Source organism: Arvicola amphibius, chromosome 4 (assembly GCF_903992535.2).
Source record: "Arvicola amphibius chromosome 4, mArvAmp1.2, whole genome shotgun sequence".
NCBI lineage: Eukaryota > Metazoa > Chordata > Mammalia > Rodentia > Cricetidae > Arvicola > Arvicola amphibius.
This window is the reverse complement of record NC_052050.1, coordinates 33841386-33865162: the sequence shown is the minus strand read 5'-3', so window position 1 is coordinate 33865162 and position 23777 is coordinate 33841386. Positions and strand designations below refer to the sequence as shown.

Below are 23777 nucleotides of genomic sequence, written 5' to 3'. Positions count from 1 at the left end.
CAAAAAGCACACAAAAGTCATCATGAAACCCATTATTATGTACAATGAATATACCAATAAAAAAAAGTCACACTGGGGGACTGGAAAGATGTTTCAGTGGTTAAGAGTACTTGCTGCTCTTAGAGAAGACTTAAGCTCTGTTTCCAGCACCTCAATGGTATTTTAGAACTGCCTGTCAGAGTTCCTAGGGATTCAACATTCTCTCCTGAGCTTTACAGACATGGTACACAGATATGTAAGCAGGAAAACACTCATAAATCTTGAAAATATTCGTGTGCATACAAATCTATTTGTGTTAGCTTTTCATCACTATACTTGCTGAGATAAAAGGTTTATTTTGGCTCAGTTTTAGAGGTTGCACCCATGATCAGACAAACTCAGTGCTTCCAGGTCTCTGGTTGGATTGCCAGATGGCAATACCTGAAGTACACATGACAAGACCAAATTGTTCACCTCATCAAGACCAGGAAGCAAGAGAAAAAACAGACCTGGAGTCCCACAATCCTCTATGAAGTACACCCTCAATGATTTAAAATTTCCCATAAGGCCCCACTTCTTAGTTTCTACTACCTTCCAATAATACCTCCCTAGAAGCAAACTTTTAGCCACATTAATCTTTGATGGCTACTTAAAAGTCATACTATCAATATTCATGTATGTACATCAATTACCAGAAAGGGTAATCATATTGATGACATGAAATAAAAGAAAATCTGTATCTTTTTAATTGATCATACAATCTAATTCTAAGATGAAATCCAAATGCAACCACCATCTGCCAGGTAGACTTGTTTGTCCAAACCAACTGGAGACAATAAGTAGAGGAAAAAAGACTGGATTCTCACTCAGTGACAGGGTTTCTTTATATAGCCCTGCCTATCCTGGAATTCACTCTGTAGACTAGGTTGGCTTCACATGCAGAGATCCACCTGCCTCTGCCTCCCAAGTGCTGGGATTAAAGGTGTGCGCCACCACCGCTCAGCATTAGGGAACATCTTTGGCTCTTATAGAGGGCTGGGGTCTGGTTCCCAGCACCTTCATGGTGGCTCAGTATCATTTGTAACTTCAATTCCAGGGGATCCACCAACCTACTCTGGCTTTTGTAGGCACCAGCACATAGTGAACACACACACACACACACACACACACACACACACAGGCACCAGCACATAGTGAACACACACACACACACACACACACACAGGCACCAGCACATAGTGAACACACACACACACACACACACACACACAAATGGAAAACACCCATACAAATGGGAAACACCTATACAAATAAAAATTAAAGGGAAAGTGAAAGTAGAAAATTGACTGCCCAAGTTGTCCGCTTAATACAAGTACACCATGGCATATGCATACAGAAAAAAATTTTTTCTTTCCAGAAGAGTCTGTAACTATTTCCCATTCATATCAAATAATTATGATTCACTCATGGCATGAGTGAATGTGTCTATATTTTAAAGAATATGTGCTTATATTTAAAGAGTATCAAAACTTATATGCACTACAATGAATATCACATGGTGAGTCTAACTGTATACTGAGATTAGTTTTGGGTCAGCACTCTTCCTCTCGTTCTCGTGACCGTTTCCGGAAATTCAAAGACGATCCTGCCTGTGACGAAGGAGCAGTGATGGCAGCATCTCTAAATCCCTGAGGCTGCAAGATGAAGAATACACAAATACACTTAATGAACATTTTTTTTTTTTTTTTTGGTTTTTTGAGACAGGGTTTCTCTGTAGCTTTGGAGCCTGTCCTGGAATTAGCTCTTGTAGACCAGGCTGGTCTCGAACTCACAGAGATCCGCCTGCCTCTGCCTCCCGAGTGCTGGGATTAAAGGCGTGTGCCATCGCCGCCCGGCACTTAATGAACATTTAAAGTAAAAATTAATTTTCTAAATAGTTTTTTAAATAACACTGGATAAGGATGTTCTCTAAGACTCTAATAGTTCAGTGATGAGGCCCAACACCCTTTTGCCCAAGTTAACAACAAAAAGTTCTCTAAAAAGAATCCTAATAAGCCTTATGGTATCTGCTGGGAGAAGTGGAAAGTAGTCTGGTCTGCTTTACAAATCATCTTCACAATAAAATATTCTGTCTGGCATGTGGTATGCATCTGTAATAGTAAGCCCTGAGGCAGCTGAGGCAGGAGGATCAAAAGTTCAAAGTCAGCCTGGACTATATGTATAACAAGACCTCTTCTTAGACAAAACAATTAATGGAAGGTTAGTGAAAGTAAGGGCAGTGTAAAATCTAAGTGGAGAATTCGTTTTCAGAATTGCTTTCCATTTTTCTCTTTATCCTTATAAAAATAAGATGGCTGCTTAGTGTAGTGGCTCACACCTTTAATTCTAGCAATCGGGAGGCAGAGGTAGGCAAATTTCTGAGTGTGAGGCCAGCCTGACCTATAGAGTAAGTTCCAGGACAGCGAAGGCTATGCAGAGAGACCCTGTCTCAAAAGAAAAAAAACAAGGGTTGGAGAGAATTGGCTCAGTGGTTAAGGGCACTTGTTCTTGAGAAAGCCCTAGGTGGAGCTCACCCTCCTTGGACACCAAGCACACAAATGGTATATAAATTTTAAAAATATACTGAATAATGAAGCTCAAGGTCATGATTAGCTTTGTAGTGAGTCTGAGGGCAACCTGGGCCTGGTGTCCAGTGATGTGAGAGATTGGCACGGTAAGTGTGACAGCTGCTACAGACCAAATACTAACACCAGCGCATCCCTTCTTGTTGTTGCTGGTACTTCTGAAACGGGCTGGTCTTGAACTGCTGATCCCCGTCTACTCAGTCTCCTAAGTGTAGGCCGTCATGTCCAGTTGTGCCTTTTCCTTTCTGAAAACTTTTAACATAAAAATCTCTAGGAGATTTTACAGATGCCATGAAACATAAATATTTCCTCTGTTCTCAAAGATAAATTTTTTTCTTTTTCTCTTCTGTTTTTTTTTTTTTTTTTTTTTTTTTTTTTTGGTTTTTTGAGACAGGGTTTCTCTGTGTAGCCCTATCTGTCCTGGAACTTAGCTCTTGTGGACCAGGCTGGTCTCGAACTCACAGAGATCCGCCTGCCTCTGCCTCCCGAGTGCTGGGATTAAAGGTGTGCGCCACCACCGCCCAGCTGTAACTACAGTATTCTGTTAGTACTGTTTTGGTGATGTTCTCCCACCAAAACTGTCTTCGAACAAGCTTGCTGCTTATAAGATTAACAGAAACCATTTGTACATGACCCCTTCAGATATTTACTGCCCACCAACACCAAAATCCCACTCTGATTAAATAATACTAACTGTGATCTGAAAAGGTATTGTGGACTCCTTCTGGCTTGGCGACTTGTACAATGTCGCAAATCTGTTTGAAGAAAAAAATACATATAAACATTACTTTAATAATTAGGTTCCATGGCGGATTTCATAATTTAAATGTGCAGAGTTTTATCAAGTGTTCTTGAGAACATAATTGTAAAGAAATATTAAAAAACAGAAAACCTTTCCTCACAGGTTACCATGTGGATGCCTTTAGTTTCAAGTAGGCAGAGGTAGGATTTTTTTGATCCCACAAGTTCAAGGCCAGTCTGTGTCTTAAACAAAATCCTTCTTTAAAAAAAAAAATTCCATGTAAGCATGCAATAACTAATACATCCAATAAGGTTGTTTGTATACATAAAAATTTAATGACAGATTTAAATAAATTACTTGATATGCAATGCTACTTATGCTAAAAATTAAAAGTGGTGAAAAATATGTAACAGGAGGAAGGTACTAATAACACATAAGATATATATATATCTTTATTATATATATATCTTATATATATTATATATATAAGATATATATATAAACTCCTCTTAAGTTATATGACAACACATTTTAAGTTATATATTATATGACCACATTTTATATTATACAACCACTCAAGTTATATGACCACACACGTCATATGACTACACATCTTAAGTGACACATATAAAAGCTAGTTAGTGACACTAGAAATATCGTAGTGTTTGATGAGCATGACTGAGGCTCTAGGTTCAATCCAAAGCACTGCCAAAAAAGAAAACCTGCTGGGCAGTGGCAGCGCACGCCTTTAATCCCAGCACTCAGGAGGCAAAGACAGGCGGATCTCTGAGTTCCAGGACATTCAGAACTACACAGAGAAACCCTGTCTGGAAAAGCAAACAAAAAAGACAGGACAAAAAAAAAAGGAAAAAAATAAACAACAACAACAACAACAAATGCTAGAAGCATCCAGACGGGTGGTGGTGGTGCATGCCTTCAATCCTAGCACTTGGGAGGCAGAGGCAGACTGATCTCTGTGAGTTCAAGGCCAGCCTAATCTACAGAGTGAGTGCCAGGATAGCCAGGGCTACATAGTGAAACACTATCTCAAAAAATTTTTAAAAAAGGAAAAAAAAGAAAGAAAGAAGAAAAGAAAGGAAAATTAGCTAATCTTACAAAAAGTACACAATCATCTTACATCTCCAGTATGTGCATCTGAATTTTTGAGGAAATTATTAAGAAGCAATAACCTCGACTTCTCACTCACTCTTTGGTGTAGGGAATATGGCCCAAGGGCTTTCTGAGACTGAGTATTCCTATGTGCCTCAGACTGGCCATGAACTCCCAACCTTTCTCTTAAGTACATTATACCATGCCCAAGTCAAAAAAGGAGTAAGATTTTTAAGAAGCCTTTATACATTTAGTACAAATCATTAAATTAACACTAGATGTGGTAGATTGTGCCTATAATGCTAAAGCAGGATGCAGGAGGATTGCTAAGAGTTCCAGGCCAACTTGCGCTATAGAAAGGAAAAAGCAACCCTAAAGTCAAAAGGGAACTGATTAAGTTTTTAAGTTAGGAAATTCTCTTCAAATTTCTAGGTAAAAAAATCTTTGTACATCATGTCAGCATCTCAAAAAGATCTTTTTTCAACTAAACCAAAAAGAATCACTTGGCTCACAGCCCTAGCTGAGATGAAGCTTAACATATGGCTGAACTGCATAGTTTGGGTCAGGAAGAAACAAGACAGAAGTACAATTTGTGCTCTAAAGCTGAGCACACATATGAAATGCTGTGTGGGGGTGTGAAGTATTACTCCACTCTACCACCAGATCTTCTTGGCAACGAGTGGTGTAATTCTGAACAATCTTGGCCTCATATCATCATGAATATGCAAATTGGGGAGCCCACATAATGTAAGGACACAGACATAATCATTTAATTGTTGGAATGCCATTCTATCATTTGTCAAAGGTTAAAAATCAGATGTTACTGGGTAGAAAGTGTTGGGGCACATCTTTAACCCCAGCACTGGGGAGGCAGAGGCAGGTGGATCACCACAGCAAATTCCAGACCTGTCAGAGCTACACAGCAAGATCCTATCTTAAAAAAAAAAGCAAAATATAAAATCAGATATTACTAGTCCATGAGATAATATCTAACCTCAAATCATAATATAAATACTATTCAAGGTTTTAGGTTTTTCTGTCCGTATTTAAAGTGTTCATTTTTATAATTATCAATTTATAAATTATTTTCCTATTTTTAAAATAAATTTCTAAAAAGTATGAGAGTATACAGCTTAATGGCAGAGTGCTTGCTTAGCATTTCCCAGGCCCCAATTCCCTAATATCAGGGGAATAAAGTGGGGTGCTCTTCTGGAAACTCAGTATTTATGAGGTAGAAGCAAAAGTTTCAAGAATTAAGGCCATTCTATGCTATGTAGTAAGTTACAGGCCAGCCTGGGCTAATTGACAGTCTATCTCAAAAACAAACAACAAATAAAAAGCATGTAAGACTTCACGTAATCTTATGGATGGGCCTATAGCTCATCTATAGTAGGAGAGCTTGTATTGAGCATGCTCAAAAGTCCTCGTTCAATTTCTAGTACCCAAAACCAAAACCAATCAAAACCACTATATTCCCTATATGCAAATATTTCACAAAACTTAAAGACAATTTAGTTTCAAACAATAAACAAAAATATCTTGATTCTTTAGTGACTGAATTCTGATTATCATAAAGTATGCACATCACTGTCATATCTACAGACTTGAAATCAACAATTCAGAGGAAAAGCACTCTATTAGGGAATTAAAGAATAAAAGCTATACATTGAGGTTTGCATGCAATATTATAATTACCTTCTAGAAAAGTTTTTACAGGAGAAAGGGAAAGAATTCATGCCTGACCAAGTTAGGTTTTAGTGACTGCACTGGTGCACAGTCTTACCAAACTGACTCACGCAGACTCTACCTCCAGAGGCTACTGCACAAAGTCCATACCTTCCTTTCCCTTACAGCCACAGTAAGGGCTGGAGAGTGGCTGCTCCTGCAGAGGACTCAGGTTCAGTTCCCAGTACCCACATGGCAGCTCACAACCATCTGTAATTCCAGTCCCAGGGGATCCAATGCCCTCTTCTGACCTCTGAGGGCACCAGACATGCAAAAATCGGCAGGAAGACTACTCACATAAAATAAATAAATCCCCTTTTAAAAATTAAATAAAGCTGGGAGTGGTGGTGCACTCCTTTAATCTCAGCACTCAGAAGGCAGAAACAGGCAGATCTCTGTGAGTTCAAGGCCAGCCACGACAGCCAGGACTACATAGACAGATAAATTATATATATGGGCAACATAGACAGATTTTATATATATATATATATATATATATATATATATTATATATATATATATATATAATATATAAATATATATATATATATAATATATATATTCCCTCCACCCCCAAAAAAATATTGTTCATGAAACAAAGTTTTATGATATGGCCTTTTCTATTCTTTTTTATGGACTCTTGCTGTCCTAGGCTGACCTGGAACTACACAGCCCAGAACTCAGACTATTCTCCTCAGTCTCCTGAGTGCTGGTATGTGCCAACATACCTAACCACAATATGGATTTGAAAGAGAATTAGAAGGTTTGTAATGCAGCTTTCTAAAAATAAAATAAAAATATCGTATCGCTGACTAAGCTCAATATTGCCCCACACACTGCCTCAGTTTCCTTCTTCATCAGAGCACATCCACACCAAGTTCTCTAGGTTATGCCAGTTAATCACAAAGCAGAAAGGCTGGCACAAATCTGATATTTTTTGAAGTTCACAATAAAAGACTTCATAGCTTTCAATGGCCTACTTTAAAGAAAAGGAAAGCTGGTTCATTCACTTGCTCAGCAGCTTTAGAAACAAACACAAAGGCTCCATGCTGCCATGATTTTATTTTAAAGAACAATACTTGTGAAAGGCAGGTAAATACATGGGTAATAAAAGGGGAAAAATGACAGACACAATTTCATGCAAGAACTATATTAAGCAACTAAGAAACACCATCCTATTTTCCACATGTATTAGTCCTAACGCTAACCTCAAAAGTTTCCCTTTTGTCCTGATTTTATTCTTCTTTCAATCCCTTCTGGGAACGCAGAGTACCACCTCCTTCTTCATAGCTAATAAGGGATTTCAAAGAGTATCAGAAGGCAGCAATTCCTTAGCCACCTACATGTTCCAGGTGCATTCACCCCATCATTTAAATACACAAAGAATTCCCTATGTAGCTGAATGTGCAGTACTAACAGCGTGTTTCTATGTTTGCTATAACTGATGTCAAACAAGGCAACAAAAGCAGTGGTTTATGGGTCACTGCAAATCTCAAGCTGGGGACTAATGCTAGGAACCATTAAGTGCTCAATGTAATTAGACTGATATTCTGAATTATGAACTTATTTCTATACTGACCTTTGCTTTTGTTCCCAATGAAAAATAAGCCTTATCGTAGCAGCGTGGCCCCAGCTTTCCCCTAAAAAAAAAAAAAAAGAATTAACTATCTAATACCTTTAGAATTTTCAACTTGTTTAGAAGGTCTCTGGCCAAATACAATCTTATATTACCAAATTTAGAATAAAAATACTCTTGAGCCGGGCGGTGGTGGCGCACGCCTTTAATCCCAGCACACAGGAAGCAGAGGCAGGTGGATTTCCGTGAGTTCGAGGCCAGCCTGGTCTACAAGAGCTAGTTCCAGGACAGGCACCAAAAACTACAGAGAAATCCTGTCTCAAAAATAAAAAAATAAAAACATAAATAAAATAAAATAAAATTCTTGGACCAGGTGGGGTAGTGGATGCCTTTAATCCCAGCTCTCAAGAGGCAAGCAGATCTCTTTGAGTTTGAGGCCAGCCTGGTCTACAAAGCGAGTTCCAGGACAGCCAGAGCAGTTACACAGAAAAATCCTGTCTTGAGAAACTAAAAAAAGAAAAGAAATAAAAATAATAATAAAGTATTTAGTTAAAAAATAATATTCTTGGTTTTGACCAGGCAGTGGTGGTGTATACCTTTAATCCTAACACTCAGGAGGCAGAGGCAGGGGAATCTTGAGTTTGAGGCCAGCCTGGTTTAAAGAGTGAGTTTCAGGACACACAGAGAAACCATCTCTGAAAAAACAAGTACAAACAAAGCAAACCAAAGAATGTTTTTGGTTTCAAAACCTGTGGCACATGAGGAAGATCCTAAGAGTGATAGAGTTTTACTTCTCCAGGAGAGCAATGCAAATCACTGTCCTCTATTTGCTCCATGAAAAGGTTATAGTTTCAGTATATTATCAATCTTCCATTCTATAAGGCCTACTATGTATTCAATATATTATCAACCTTCCATTCTATAAGGCTTACTATGTATTTTGACACCTAGTAACAGGGTCTCATTATGGTTCTGACTGACCTGGAATTTGATAGGTAGACCAGGATGGCCTTGAGTTAAGAGAACTCAGTCTCTGGAGCGCTGGGATTAAAGACAAGTCACCACGGAGGTTTCATTATGCAGTCCAAGCTTTCCTGTGATTTCTGGGCTAAAGTTCCTCCTACTTCAACCTCATGAGGGGCTGGGACTACAGTTCTGTATCAATATGTTTGGCACACAGAGTATTGCTGGGTTTCAATAATACTTCAAGATATATCTTGAAACACTGTGTTCTAATAAAATCACATTAGAAATATAGTCATGGGCTGGAGAGATGGCTCGGTGGTTAAGAGCACAGACTGTACTCCCAGAGGTCCTGAGTTCAATTTCCAGAAACCACATGGTGGCTCACAACCATCTATAATGAGATATGGTGCCCTCTTTTGGAGAATACTGTATACATAATAAATAAATCTTAGAAAAAAAATATAGTCATACCTGTTTGCACTGGTATGATTTGTATTTAAATAGACTCCTTTCCTTCTCCTTTCCTGCCTAGACTGCGGGCTTAGGATTTTTTAAATTTCTTTTTTATTTTAAGCAGTCAGTGCTCTTAATGGCTAAGCCACCTCCCCAGCTCCTAAGACTGAGGGGTTTGTTTGCTTGTTTTTTGAGACAGGGTTTCTCTATGTAGCCCTGGCTGTCCTGGAACTCTTCAGACGAGGCTGGCCTCAAACTCAGAGATCTGTCTGCCTCTGCCTCCTGAGTGCTGGAATTAAAGGTGTGTGCTACCACTGCCCAGCAAGACTGAGGTTTTAATGTCTAGAATCCTATTTTGAATATTTACTTCTCAGGTTTCTAACATAGCTGCCAGATAGCAGATACTCAATAAATGTTTGTTAAATTATGAAAGGATTAGTCAGTATCTCGGGACACTACACTTAGTGAGCAGATGAGTAAGTGGATACGCAATCTCTGCTTTCAAAGCTTATAGTATTCAAATGACAAGATAGGAAAATATTAAAACGAAAATGTTTTATCTAATTCATTTACCCACCTAATGCAGGAACAAGTAATGCTTGACTTTTATCAATCTTTGTTGTCATCTGATTTGTTAAAATAACCTATAAGAGCAAAACATAAGAAAGTTAGGATATGCTGGGCAGTGGTGGTGCAAGCCTTTAGTCCCAGCATTTGGGAGACAGAGGCAGGTGGATCTCTATGAGTTTGCGGCCAGCCTGGTCTACACAGCTAGTTCCAGGACAGCCAGGGATACATAGAGAAACCCTGTCTCGAAAAACAGACAAAAAGTACGTAAACAGTCCTATGAGCTTAATAATCTGAATATAACAAGTTAAAGAAAATATATTAGAGGCTAGAGAGATGACTCAAATTCAGGACCCAGATTCAATTTCCAGAACTCACATGGTGGCTCACAATTTTTAACAGTGGTTCTCAACATTCCTAATGCTTTGACCCTTTAATACAGTTCTCACGTTGTGGTGACCCCCCTCAACCATAAAAGTATTTTTGTTGCTGCTCCTTCCTTCCTTCCTTCCTTCCTTCCTTCCTTCCTTCCTTCCTTCCTTTCTTTTTTCCCCAAAATAGGATTTCTCTGTGTAACAGTCCTGGCTGTCCTGGAACTCACTCTGCAGATTAGGCTGGCCTCGAACTCACTGAGATTCGCCTGCCTCTGCCTCCCAAATGCTGTGATTAAAGGTGTGCACCACCACTGCCCAGCTTCATTGCTATATCATGCCTATAATTTTGCTACTGTTATGAATCATAATATAAATATCTGTGTTTTTGATAGTCTTAGGGGGGGTTATGATGCACAAGTTGAGAGGCTGATTTATAACTTCAAATCCAGATACCTGAAACCCTCTTATGGTCTCCTCTGGCACCAGGCACACATGTGGTACATGCAGGCAAAACACTCATAAACACAAATTAAATAAAGCTCTTTAAAATACATTTTTTTCCAAATAAAGGCGAAGAGATAAAGGAGATTTGCTCATTTGTTTGAAAATTTAAAAATAAAAATTTTCTGTACTTATCTGCAAGCGTGTTAATCAGAAAACATTAGAAAAATCTGAAGGAACAAAGAATCCTTGTTTTTTTATTTATTTTTGATTTTTTTTAAGACAGGGTTTTTCTTTTTAACTGGCTGTCCTGGAACTCACTCTGTAGACCACCAGGCTGGCCTCGAACTCAAGAGATTCACTAGCCCCTGCCTCTCAAGTGCTAAGATTAAAGGCATGCTCTACCAACTCCAGGCCTATTTTTTTTTTTTAAAGACAGGGTCTCTCAATAAATCTAAGATTCTTCTTTGAGTTTGGCTGGCTGGCTGACAAAACCAAAGAATCCCCTGTGGAAATCCTTTCCCTGCCCTCAGCTTCACAATGCTGGGAGTGTAATGCCATGCTTGGCTTTTATGTGGGTGCTGGGGTATTGAACTCAGGTCTTCACACTACCAAAGCAAACACTTTATTCACTGAGCCATCTCCAGCACCCTACACTTCTTGAAATTCAAATCTTGGGGCCTAGTGGCATATGCCTTTAATCCCAGCACTTGGGGACAGAGGCAGGCATATATCTCTATGAGTTTGAGGCCAGCCTGGTCTATATAGAGAGTTCAAGTGCAACCAGGGATACATAGACCTATCTCAAAAAAATAACATAAAAATTTATGTTATTGGTGGTACATTCCTTTGGTCCTAGCACTTAAGTAGAAGCAAGCCATAATGCCATACCTTTAAATGCTTTTTTTTTTCTTTTTGGTTTTTCCGAGATTGGGTTTCTCTGTAGTTTTGGTGCCTGTCCTGGAACTTGTTCTGTAGACCAGACTGGCCACAGACTCACTGAGATCCGCCTGCCTATGCCTCCCGAGTGCTGGGATTAAAGTCGTGAGCCACCACCGCCTGGCATATTTTATACATTTTTATAAACTGCCTTGGTCAGGGAGGCACTGGAGGACAGGAGGAAAGGGAAACTTTGGTAGGGATATAAAAACAAAAATAAATAAAGTATTTCAAATTTGCCTTGGTCGCGGTACTTTTGTCACAGCAATATAAAGGTAGGACAGCAAGGCAGAGCGGGACATTCATTTAATCCTAGCACTTCAGAGGTAGAGGCAGGAGCAAAAAGATCTGTTTGATACCAGCCTGGGGACATGGGTTTCACAACAGACAGAGCTACATAGTAAGACCTTGTCTCAAAAAAAAAAAAAAAAAATTAAAAAGGGTAAGATAAGAATTTAGTATCATCCTGCCGGGCGATGGTGGCGCACGCCTTTAATCCCAGCACTCGGGAGGCAGAGGCAGGCGGATCTCTGTGAGTTCGAGACCAGCCTGGTCTACAAGAGCTAGTTCCAGGACAGGCTCCAAAGCCACAGAGAAAACCTGTCTCGAAAAACCAAAAAAAAAACAAACAAAAAAAAAAAACAAAGAATTTAGTATCATCCTTAGATGTATAGTGAATTCAAAGTTAATTTGAGCTAAATGAGACCCTGCCCTGAAAAAAACAAAATAAACCCAAGTCACTACCCACCATCTTTAATTCCAGTACTAGTAGATCCAATGCCCTCTTCTGGCCTCCTTGGACACAGCACTGACATGGTACACAAACATACATACAGGTACAGCACCCATGCACATATAAAAGACTTAAAAGAAAAAAACACCAGGCATTGGTGGTGAATATTTTTAATCCCAGTGCTTGGGAGGCAGAGGCAGGTGGATCTGAGTTCAAAAACAGCCTGGTCTACAGAGTGAGTTCTAGGACAGCCAGGGTTACAATAAAAAATCCCTGACTCAAAAAACAAAAACCAAAACCAGACATGCACAAAAAAACTAAAATTAAGGCAGAGAGCAACTGAGAAAGATAATCAGTGCTGACCTCTGGGCTCCACAGGCAAATGCACACTTGTACATGGGCCTACATGTATACACACAAACCAAAATTTTTTTTTGGTTTTTCGAGACAGGGTTTCCCTGTAGTTTCTAGAGCCTGTCCTGGAACTAGCTCTTGTAGACCAGGCTGGCCTCGAACTCAGAGATCTGCCTGCCTCTGCCTCCCAAGTGCTGGGATTAAAGGCGTGCGCCACCACCGCCCGGCCACAAACCAAAATTTATACACATAAAAAAGAAAGGGCTAAATTAAAATAGGGCAGGGTGTGTAGCTCAAGGGCAGAATGTTTGCATAGTATGTCTGAAGTCTTGGGCTAGAGGAGAAACACCAGCAGCAGCAAAATAACAGAACAAGAAAAACCCCCGAAACCTAGGAAATTATAACACTCTGCAGCGTATTTGTCTTGACTGCCCTCTACTGGGGGATCTTCAGGATACCAGCACTAAGGATGCTAAATTCCAATTAGTAAGAAATAATTCAAAGGGCACTATGCTTTAGCAAAAAGAATATGGCAAGATATGGTAAGATGGTAAAGTGGTGCTCAGTGGGTAAAGCCACTTTCCATGCAGTCTGACAACTTAGGTTTCATCTCTGGGAAAACATAGTGGAGAGAACTGACTTTAATCCTAGCATTGGGAGGCAGAGGCAGGCAGATACCTGTAAGTTTGAGGCCAGTCTGGTTTATAGAGTAAGTTCCAGGACAGGCTCTAAAGCTACCCTATCTTAAAACAAACAAAAAACAAAAAACAAAAAAAAAAAAAAAAAAAAAAAAAACAGAGGGGCTGGAGATGGTTCAGAGGTTAAGAACACTGACTGCTCTTCCAGAGGTCCTGAGTTCAGTTCCCAGAAAAACACCTGGTGGCTCACAATCATCTGTAATGAGATCTGGTGCCCTCTTCTGGCCTGCAGGTATAACACTGTATATATAATAAATCCATAATTTTTTTTTAAAAAAAACTAAGATTTGGAAACACAAAGAAAAAGTGTATGGTTTAAATTTTACAGAGGAAGTTTTTTATTTACATTTGGTGTATCACAGGCATGTGCTAACAATTTCCCTTAAAAGGTTAAAAAAAAAAAAACAGGGTAACTCAGCATTTTTATCTCCTGTCTCTCTTCTGACAAGTGCATTTTTGTCAATGGGAGGATGTGGATGCATAATGAAAATTAATGGCAAACAGGTAACCCTGCACTCTTTGGTTCACATATATTTGCCTACCGTGCATGAGGCTCTGGGTCTAATCTACTCAAGCAAAATATGTATAAATTTAAACATTAATTTTTTTGTTTTGTTTTTCAAGACAGGGTTTCTTTGTGAAGCCTTGGCTGTCCTGTAACTCACTCTGTAGACCAGGTTAACCTCGAACTAAGGGACCCATCTGTCTCTGCCTCCCGAGAATTGGGATTAAAGGTGTGAATCACCACCATGCCCAGCCAGACATTAATTTTTCATACAGTCTTAACTATAAAATTCTTCTGACTAATAATACTTACAGCTAATCTGTGATTATTTGCGAGGCTGATCATTTGTTGGGCTAGGCCATTCAGTAACCGCGTACGAAGGGACAGATCATCAAAGTCATGACGGAAAGGAAATGCAATGCCATCGATTATCACTAACTGTACCTAAACACAGGAGAATGAAATTAGGTTTGGAGTTACAATTACAATAAACATATCCCATTACAGAAATAAACCTTAAAACTGAGGGCTTAAAAAAGAAAGAAATCAAGCTGGGTGGGGTGGCACAGGCCTTTAATCCCAGCACTTGAGAAATCAGAGACGGGTGAATCTCTTTTTGAGGCCAACCTAGTCTACAAAGCAAGTTCCGGGTCAGCCAGGGCTGTTACAGAGAAAGCTTGTTTAAGGGAAAAACAACTCCCCATCAAAAAAGAAAAAAAAGCTATCTAGCTTGCTGGCTGGACATTTTGATGCAGCTGGAGATGGCTCAGCAATTGTGTGTATAGTGCTCTTAAAGAAGATGCAGGTTCAGTTCCTAGCACCCATGCCAGGCAGTTCACAACCTCCTCTAACTCCAGGCATCTGTCTAGGGGATCTAATGCCCTCCTCTGGCCTCCAGTCACTTGCATAATTAAAAATAAAGGCATGGTGGTATATATCTATAATTTCAGCACGCAGAAGGTGAAGGAAGGAGGACCGTGGGTTTCAGGCCAGGCTGGGCTATACAGTGAGACTCTAACTCAAATTAAATAAAAATAGTTTTCTTTTATAATGCGAGGAATTAAACCTGTGGCCCACAGATGGTAAGCACTCTACTACTGAGCTATATACCTCACCCTAGGGTTTTACTTCTAATTCTTCAAAGATTTCCTCTTAAAATTCATTTTATTATTCTATGTGTATTAGTTTTGCCTCCATGAATGTCTGTGTACCATGTTTGTGCCTAGTACCTGTGAAGGCCAGCAGACGGCAAGGGATCCCTTAGAACCAAATTTACAGATGGCTGTGAGTCACTATGTGAGTGTTGGCATTCCAACTCTGAAGAGCAGTCAGTGTTCTTAACCATCTCTCTGGCCCTCAAAGGCTTTCTTTCTTTTGTAAAGTATCACCCAATTATTCTACATTAATCATCACCTGAATACTGGCATTACATGCACATGCAAGGTTCGAGCTTCATTTCTGTTGCTGGAGTGTTGGGAGCAGTGAGACCCCAGATCCTGAATTTCTTGTAATCCCCTGATCTGAGTGCCTACAGCTGCTCGGAGCACGAGACCTTCAGGAGTTCCTGATGGCAGAGTGGTTTCTGGTGGGTTTGGCTGTGGCGTGGCTATCTCTATATAATCTGCCCCTGAACACAATAAAGGGGGCATTCTTGGGGAATTCTTTCTGTCTGTCTGTGTTTGTGTATTTTAACCTCCTGCCCCTTGCCCGAATCTCGCGAACTGGGTGCCAGCGCACCGAACCCAGACACGGGGGCACGGTGCACGGCACTGGAGATGGCTCAGCAGTAAAGAACACTGGCTGCTCTTCCAGAGGACCCAAGTTCAATTCATAGCACCCACATGGCAATTCACAATCTTCTTTAACTCCAGTTCCAGGAAATCAATGCCCTCTTTTCAGGCCTGTGTGGACATTGCACATACATGGTACACAGACATAAATGCAAGCAAAATGCCCATATATACATTAATAAAAAATTAACCAAAAAAACCATCTGGTGTGGTGGTTTGAATGAATATCCCCGAGAGTCTAGTATCTGAATACTTGGTTCCCAGTTGGTAGCACTGTTTGACAAGGCTTAGAAGTGTAGCCTTGCTAGAGGAAGTACATCTCTTGGGACAAGTTTGAGGTTTCGAAGCCATATACCATTTCCAGTTCGTTCTCTCTGCTTCTGGCTTGCAGTTAAATATGTAAGCTCTCAGCTGTGCCATCTCTGATGCTATGATTCCCTGCTATGAGGGACTCTTAACCCTTAGCAACCAAAATGTCCATGCGTTGTCACAGCAACAGAAAACTCACTGTAAGACACCCCACACAGCCACGGAAATCCTGAAACTCACTGTAAGACACCCCACACAGCCACAGAAATCCTGAAACTCACTGTAAGACACCCCACACAGCCACAGAAATCTTGAAAAGAACAAAGTTAGAGGACTCTTGTTTCCTAATTTCAAAATGTACCAAAAAGCTATAGTAACCAAAACAGTCTAGTATTAACTGAGACTCTGTAGGACACTTGCCTCACATGTATTAGACTCTAACACTGAGACCCAGTAAAAAGACAAAGAGACAGACAGAGTGACTAAGGAGAGGTAAGCCAATTGAAAAAAAAAAAAAAAAACAGTAGAACAAATGCCAGGCATGGTGGCACACACCTTTAATCACAGCACTTGAAGGCAGATGGAACTCTGAGTTTGGAGCTAGCCTGGTCTACAGTACAAGTTCTAAGAAAGCCAGGGCTACACAAAGAAACCTTGTCTCAGAATAATAATAATAAAAAACAGGCTGAATATGGTAACAAAAGCCTGCATCCTGGCACCTGAGTGAAGACAGAATGATTGAGAATTCAAGGTCAGCTGAGCAGTGTGGCCAGTACCTTTATCTCAGCACTCTCGAGGTGGAGGCAGGTGAATCTCAAGGCAAGACTGGTCTACAAAGTGAGTTCCAGGACAGCCAAGGCTACACAGAAAAACCCTGTCTAAAAAAAAAAAAAAAAAAAAAAAAAACAAAACCTATAAGCTGGGCAGTGGTGGCACACATGTTTAATCACAGCACTGGGGAGGCAGAGATAGGTCAATCTCTGAGTTCAAGGCCAGCCTGGTCTACAGAGCAAGTTCCAGGACAGGTTCCAAAGCTACACAGAGAAACCTTGTCTCAAAAACCCAAAAATAAAAACAAGACCAAAAAAACATAACAACCTATACACAAGAATATATATTTTGAAATGTGCAAAAAAAGTAGAGTAAAATAAGTAAGTTGCAGGGCAGGGACAGAAGAGACTTTTGAACTATACTACACTTAATTTCTTTATTTATCAACACTTTCAAAGACTTTATTTCAGTAGTATAATTGATACCTTTGAATGATCTGAAAGGAAATCTGGAAGGAGATAGACTTGTGCCAGCAGCTCAGTGTAATCATGACAACGGAAATAATAAATATGGGAAAGAATATTTTCAAGAGTGAAATCCTCCAAGGCTTTCTGATGTTCTGAAACAAACAACAAAGCAATCTGAAAACAGTTTAGTTTTTCTTTTCTTAATTGTCTGACAATCACAGATATGTTATTTGTACCCTTGTAAAACATCATATCTAAAAGACAACAACATATCTAAAATGACAGAACCGCAGAATTGCTGTAAACTGTGCTTTGTTGACTGCTGATTTTATTATTTTTAATGTTTTCTGTTTCTTTAAGAGTTCTTGCTGCTCTTACAGAGGACCCAGGTTTGTTTCCCAGTACTCATAGCAGCTTACAACTGTCCACAGCTCCAGTTCCAATGGATCTGATGTCACCTTTTGGTCTCCAGGAGCATCAGGCACAGGCATGGTGTGCTTACATGTAGACAAAATATCTAATCACATTAAAATATTTTTTTTAAAAAAATACATTTTAAAATGCAACAATTAGTTTCTTATATCAAAACCAAACTTACTTTATTGTCTTTGATTGTATGTGTAATATACTAGGGATTATTTATTCACAAATAAACAAAATTCTTAGTGTTTATCTCCAGCTATTGATTTCCACTGAACAGAAGTATCACGATTGAAGTTTCTCTTTCTTGTTTTTGAAGAATACAAATTAAGAATTCAAAGGAAAATCCAGAGGCTAGGGGGTGTGGCTCACACCTTTAATTCTAGCACTTGGTGGGCAGAGGTAAGCAGATCTCTGAGTTCAAAGCCAGCCTGATTTACAAACTGAGTTCAAGGACAGTCAGGGCTACACAGAGAAACCCTGTATTGAAAATAAAACAAACAAAAAACAAAAACAAAAAATTTTAAAAGAAAAATGTCCCAATGGAGTATATTTTCCCTTTAATATTCTAATCTTTGAGAAGTAACACTATGAAATCTTAACACTGGATTTTAAAAAGTCAGTATGGTTTAGAATGGTTTTAAAAAGTCAGTATGGTTTAGAATTTAAGGCCACCTTGGTCTACACTGAAAGTACTGGGACAGCCATGTTTAAAAATTAAAAATAAATTTTAAAAAAAGCTTAGAAAGATGTCTCAGTAGTTAAGAATACTGGCTGTACTTCCAGAGCAACCAGGTTTGAGTCCTAGACCCTACATGGCAGCTCACAACAGACTGTAATTCTAGTCCGAGGAGATCTGATGCCCTCTTCTGGCCTCCAAAGGCAATGTACATATAAAGTGCATTCATACATTCAGGCAAAACACCCAAATACATAAAAAAAAATAAAGAGAATTTGGTTTTGAAATGAGAAACTAATTACCACATTCTAAAATGTATTTTTTAAAAAAGATTTTAATGTGATCAGGTGTTTTTCTTGTATGTAAGTGCACCTTGTGTGTGCCTTGTGCCCACTGAGGCCAGAACTGGAGCTATGAAGAGTTGTGTGCCTCCATGAGGTGCTGGGAACCAAACCAAGCTCCTCTGCAAGAGCTTTTAATGAATGAACTCTCTTCAGTCCCCATGATGTATGTGATGGCTGACAAGACCATAACCTGAGTTCAATCTCTAGGATCCACAAAGTAGGAGAAACAACTCAAATTTTCTCTGATCTCCACACATGAGCATACACACTAAGTGAAATGAGATGTTTTTTAAAAAGGTTTATTTATTTATATATATGGTGCTTTGTCTGTCTATATGTATGTCTGCACACCAAAAGAAGGCACGTCCCATTATAGTTGGTTGTGAACTGCCATGTGTTGCTGGGACGTGAACTCAGGACTTCTGGAAGAGCAGGTAGTACTTTTAACCACTGAGCCATCTCTCCAGCTCAACAAATGTCAGAAACTGTTTAACTTGGGAGTTTCGGACCAGCTAACCTACACAGTTCCAGGCCAATTTGGGTTACAGAGTAAGATCCAGTAAACCAATCTCTACAGCTGGATATGACTTAAGCATGCTGGTGCAGGCTGTAATCCCAGAGCCGGGAGAATTAGGACTTCAAGATTATCATTGGCTACACACTGAATTCAAGGCCAGCCTCTAGGCTCCAAAACCAAACACCTCAAAAAGCCAAATAAAAAACGACTTATGGCTGGGTGGTGGTGGCGCACGCCTTTAATCCCAGCACTCGGGAGGCAGAGGCAGGCGGATCTCTGTGAGTTCGAGACCAGCCTGGTCTACAAGAGCTAGTTCCAGGACAGGCTCCAAAGCCACAGAGAAACCCTGTCTCAAAAAAAAAAAACCCAAAAAACAAAAACAAAAACAACAAAACAACAACAACAACAAAAAAAAACGACTTATGCTTTAACATTACAAAATAAAACCAACAGGAGGCTGTAGTGGGAGGTGCTTGCCTACTCTGAGCAGGGCCCTGGTTCAACCCCTCGCATGTGTATACACAAGTTTGTGTGTACAGAGATTCATTCACACAGAGCACGGGCTGGGATGACATTCAGTGATAGAGTGCTTGACTAACATTTCCAAGGCCTTGGGATTGATCCCCAACATTGCAAAAATAAACAACAAAACAAAGTAAACAAACAAAACATCACAAAGAAATGATCTGCACCCAGCAGCTCACACCCTGCAGTCCCAGCAGGTGGGAAAAGGAGGAGGGAGGCTCAGCACCAGATTACCCTCAGGCATAGAGCAGTACAAGGGTATCCTGAGAACTAGATTTCAGGTTAGTAAACGCTGGCTTCTTCCAATATACACTAAGTTAGTAAACAAACAAACAAACAAACAACCTTTAGTTTTTCTCGTGCACCTATCATTAAAGCCGTCACATCCCAGTGCCTCAGCACATCCATACAGGACTTTCAAGTACAGATTGTGACGGGGTAAGACATTTTAGACAGAATTATTGTGTCTTCTACCTTTCCAGAGTCTCTACTGAAAAGATATAACAAAAGAAAATAGAATTTGTTTTTGTTTTTAATGAACTGTGTGTGCATGTTTATGCAAACACCACAGTGCATCTGTGGATTTCAGGGGACAATTTTCAGTTCTCTTCTTCTGTTATAGCAGTTCTAGAGATCAAATTCCCATCATCAAGCTTGGTGACAAGCACCTTTACCTGCTGAGCCATCGCACTGGCCAAGGTGCTTACCTTCTCAATTACTTATTAAAGTAATGGCTGTTGTGCTGGACAGGTGACTCAGTGGTGAAGGACGTGAACTGTGTGGGCGTGGTGTTGAACGCCTTTAATCCCAGCACTTGGGAGGTTTGGCAGGCAGACCTCTGTGAGTTTGAAGCCAACCTGGTCTATAAAGTGAGTTACAGGACAGCCAGGACTGTTAGACAGAGAAACCCTGACTTGAAAAGCCATAAAAAATTAATTAAATTTTAAAAAGCAATGGCTGCTAAGTTGGGTATGACACAGGTCTGCCACTCCAGCATTCTGGAGACTGAGGCACAATGATCACAGACAGCTAGGCTTCAGGGAGAGTACTGTTAACTAGGCAGAAGCTTCAAGTTTGGGACAACCTCTTACTGAAGTCTGAAATGGCACAAATACAAACTGTCTTTCTTGTACAGAAGGAGCACTATGTGCTAACTCACCTTCGTCCGTGTGTGCTCCTGCTATAAGGCGAAGGTGCTGAATGCAGGCAGTTGCAAGGGTTGCCACTCTATCAACCATAAAACTTCCCTCTGTGTCAATAAATACTGCCTCACCAGCCACTCCTCCAAAGCATTCTGGAATCTGCACATCCACTGCCAATTGCATACTGTCAAGAAATCAGTCAAATGACCGAATCATTATCATAACTATCAAAATGTCTTTTGTAAACTGCATCTAATCATCAGCTAAACCATCAAGTTTTCTAAATACAAATGTAATACCCCAAGGCAACAGAGATGGCTAACTCTCCATAGCTCCAAATACTTATGAATCTATAGATGCCTAGATTATAGTGCAGGTATTGCACAAAATTATGATTAAGTAACTCTTTGTGGTTTTTAGGTTTCTAGGAATTGGTTTATATTTTCTCCCTTTTTCTAAGTTAGGGTCTGGAAATGTAGCCCAGGCTGAGCCTTCAACTCTCAATCCTTCTATTTCAATAGCCTTACTGCTATATTTACAGGAATGTGTCACTACACCCAGGTAGACATACTTTTTTTTTTTTTAAGATTTATTTATTTAGCCGGGCGGTGGTGGCGCACGCCTTTAATCCCAGCACTCGGGAGGCAGAGGCAGGCGGATCTCTGTGAGTTCGAGGCCAGCCTGGTCTACAAGAGCTAGTTCCAGGACAGGCTCTAAAAAATCTGCAGAGAAACCCTGTCTCGAAAAACCAAAAAAAAAAAAAAAAAAAAGATTTATTTATTTGAGCCAGGTGGTGGTGGTGTATGCCTTCAGTTCCAGCACTTGGGAGGCAGAGACAGGCAGATCTCTGTAAGTTTGAGGCCAGCCTAGTCCAGGACAGCCAAGGCTACACAGATAAACCCTGTCTTGAAAACAAATCAACAAAAAAAAAAGATTTGTTTTATATATATATATATATATATATATATATATATATAGTGTTCTGTCTGCATGTTTGTGAGCCACCATGTGGTTTCTGGGAATTGAACTCAGGACCTCTGGAAGAGCAGCCAATGCTCTTAACCACTGAACCATCTCTCCAGCTCGACATACTTTTTTTGTTGTTGTTGACACCAGGTCTTACTAAATATCCCTGGCTGGTCTAACAATTGTTATATAGTCCAGACTGTCCTCCAACTCATAGCAATCTTGCCTCAGTATCCTGAGTGATGAGATTATAAGAGTATGTTACCAAGCCTGGTTCAGGATTCTTTATCATATATAAATCAACTTTAAAACATTTGGCAAATATATCTCAGAAGTAACTATTAGGAGATAATCTGCTTACTCTAGTGACCATATTGTATTATAAAAGAAACATTTCTGACATCAAAGCTGCTCTATCCCTTCACTAAGATGGTGCCTGAGATAATAGGAACGGTAAGCTGATGGTTTGTTGCATGTAGTAGTAACACACACTTTTTGGTATTCTGACTACAAACTCACAGCATAATACTCTATTAGTTACATAAAATACTAAGTCCATACTTAAGAAGAGAACGTCCTTATTTTACCATAATTGTGTTTTCCCAACACCTGGTACACCACAAACTTCTGTCGTTTTCGTTAGGGGTATTCCACCCCCGAGAATGTTATCTAGCGCTGAACAGAAGGTGATTATGAAGCCCTGGGTGTGTTCCTGTTCAAGAAGTTCCAGGGCTGTGCACTTCCTGACTGTTACAGAAGCACCAGCACATCCGGGTTTATCTGCGAGACATTCTCTTCTTATGATCTGTAGAGTTTCTAAAGCTTCCTCTTTAGATATCCCAACTTCTGAAAATAAAATCGGGGGTGGGAGGAGAAACTGACATTAGAGATTTAAAAGTCTAACACAGAGCTGAATGTGGTGTCTCACACCTTTAATCTCAGCACTAGCAAGTTCCAGGATAACCAGGACTACACAGAGAAGCCTTGTCTCCAAAACAACCAGACAAAAATCTACCTCGGTGATGAATTATCACACTAATTTGAAGGTTTATTTAATGGCTGATCAAACCCAGGGTCTTAGGCACGAGTGGCTAGTTAGTGCCCTACCTCTAAGTTACTGCCCTGTTAGCAACATTACTGCTACTAAAACTTAAAAATCAGATTAGGGGTGTGGCTCTAATTTTAAGTAAAGCGCTTAACTAGCATTTGCAAAGCGTTGCCAAACACTTAAACAAAACAAAACATTACATTCTGTCCTCTTTGGTCTACAGCAAAGAGCTGTGCACAGTATTAGTGGCACAGTGGATGACGTCATCTTATTTGTGTACATTAAGGATGTAGGGATTCCCACGTAAATGTAATCTGAAGAGCTCTGAAAAAACTGTTTGGGGTATTCCGTGAATCATAAAGGTCGTCCGTCGTCTTTCTAGGGCCTTCTATTCCTTTCTCACTGAAGCGTCTCCATTCCTACTCTAATCCTTCATCTCTCGAATTCAATTTCCATCCCCCCCCCAGAATCTTGGAACTGTGAGAATTACATGGCTTGTCTGTTTTCCAATTCTAGAGCCATTATTACCCAACTCAGTTATCATGAAACCTCAAGATGAAAAAATGTTTTTTTAAAAAAAAAAAATAAAAATTGGTTTTTTTCATCTATAGATTAGACACCCTGGTCCAAGAGACTTCCTTTGAGCGTGAGGCAGTCCTAAAAGCATCCAGAAGGCGCGGACACAGAGAAAGCAATCAGTCAATGTTTTTCCACATAGTTCCAACCACAAGCAAAGAGTCGCTTTACGTCGTCCACGCGGTGACGGGAGAAGGAAGACGGAGGCGGGGCCAGGCGGCCGCGGTGCATCAGCTGGCCGCCGGGAGTCGTTACCTTTGCTGAGCTCAGAGGGCTTCACCTCCAGGATGTCCTCGGCAGTCTGGAACCCTGCAGCCACCAGCTTTACGCGCACCGCGGGAGACAGCGGGAAACTCACCAATTCCCGCTGCATTTTGAAAGCTCAGAGCCTAAGCACACGGTGACGTAGAGCGAGAAGCGCGCGAAGCCCTCGCTGC

The 23777-nt window shown here is 40.2% G+C and overlaps 1 protein-coding gene across 1 annotated transcript; it reads right to left on the bottom strand.

The window, feature by feature from the left end:
- Positions 1 to 23777, bottom strand: Rad51c (RAD51 paralog C). Its single transcript, XM_038326679.1, has 9 exons — positions 23596 to 23777; positions 22304 to 22562; positions 20768 to 20934; positions 17142 to 17275; positions 14099 to 14230; positions 9753 to 9819; positions 7760 to 7820; positions 3298 to 3358; positions 1 to 1673 (listed from the first exon to the last, which is right to left on the bottom strand). Exons 1-9 carry the CDS (start codon positions 23711 to 23713, stop codon positions 1572 to 1574), a joined length of 1101 nt encoding a protein of 366 aa, XP_038182607.1. The 5' UTR covers positions 23714 to 23777; the 3' UTR covers positions 1 to 1571.

What these genes read in the sequence shown, in the direction of transcription:
- Rad51c (XM_038326679.1), bottom strand. Translation starts at nt 23,713, where the DNA reads ATGCAGCGGGAATTGGTGAGTTTCCCGCTGTCTCCCGCGGTGCGCGTA. An exon ending in CAAATAATCACAGATTAGCT is followed by an intron (nt 9,820 to 14,098) that starts GTAAGTATTATT and finishes TTGCTCTTATAG; the next exon opens with GTTATTTTAACAAATCAGAT. An exon ending in ATTACTTGTTCCTGCATTAG is followed by an intron (nt 7,821 to 9,752) that starts GTGGGTAAATGA and finishes TTTTTTTTTTAG; the next exon opens with GGGAAAGCTGGGGCCACGCT.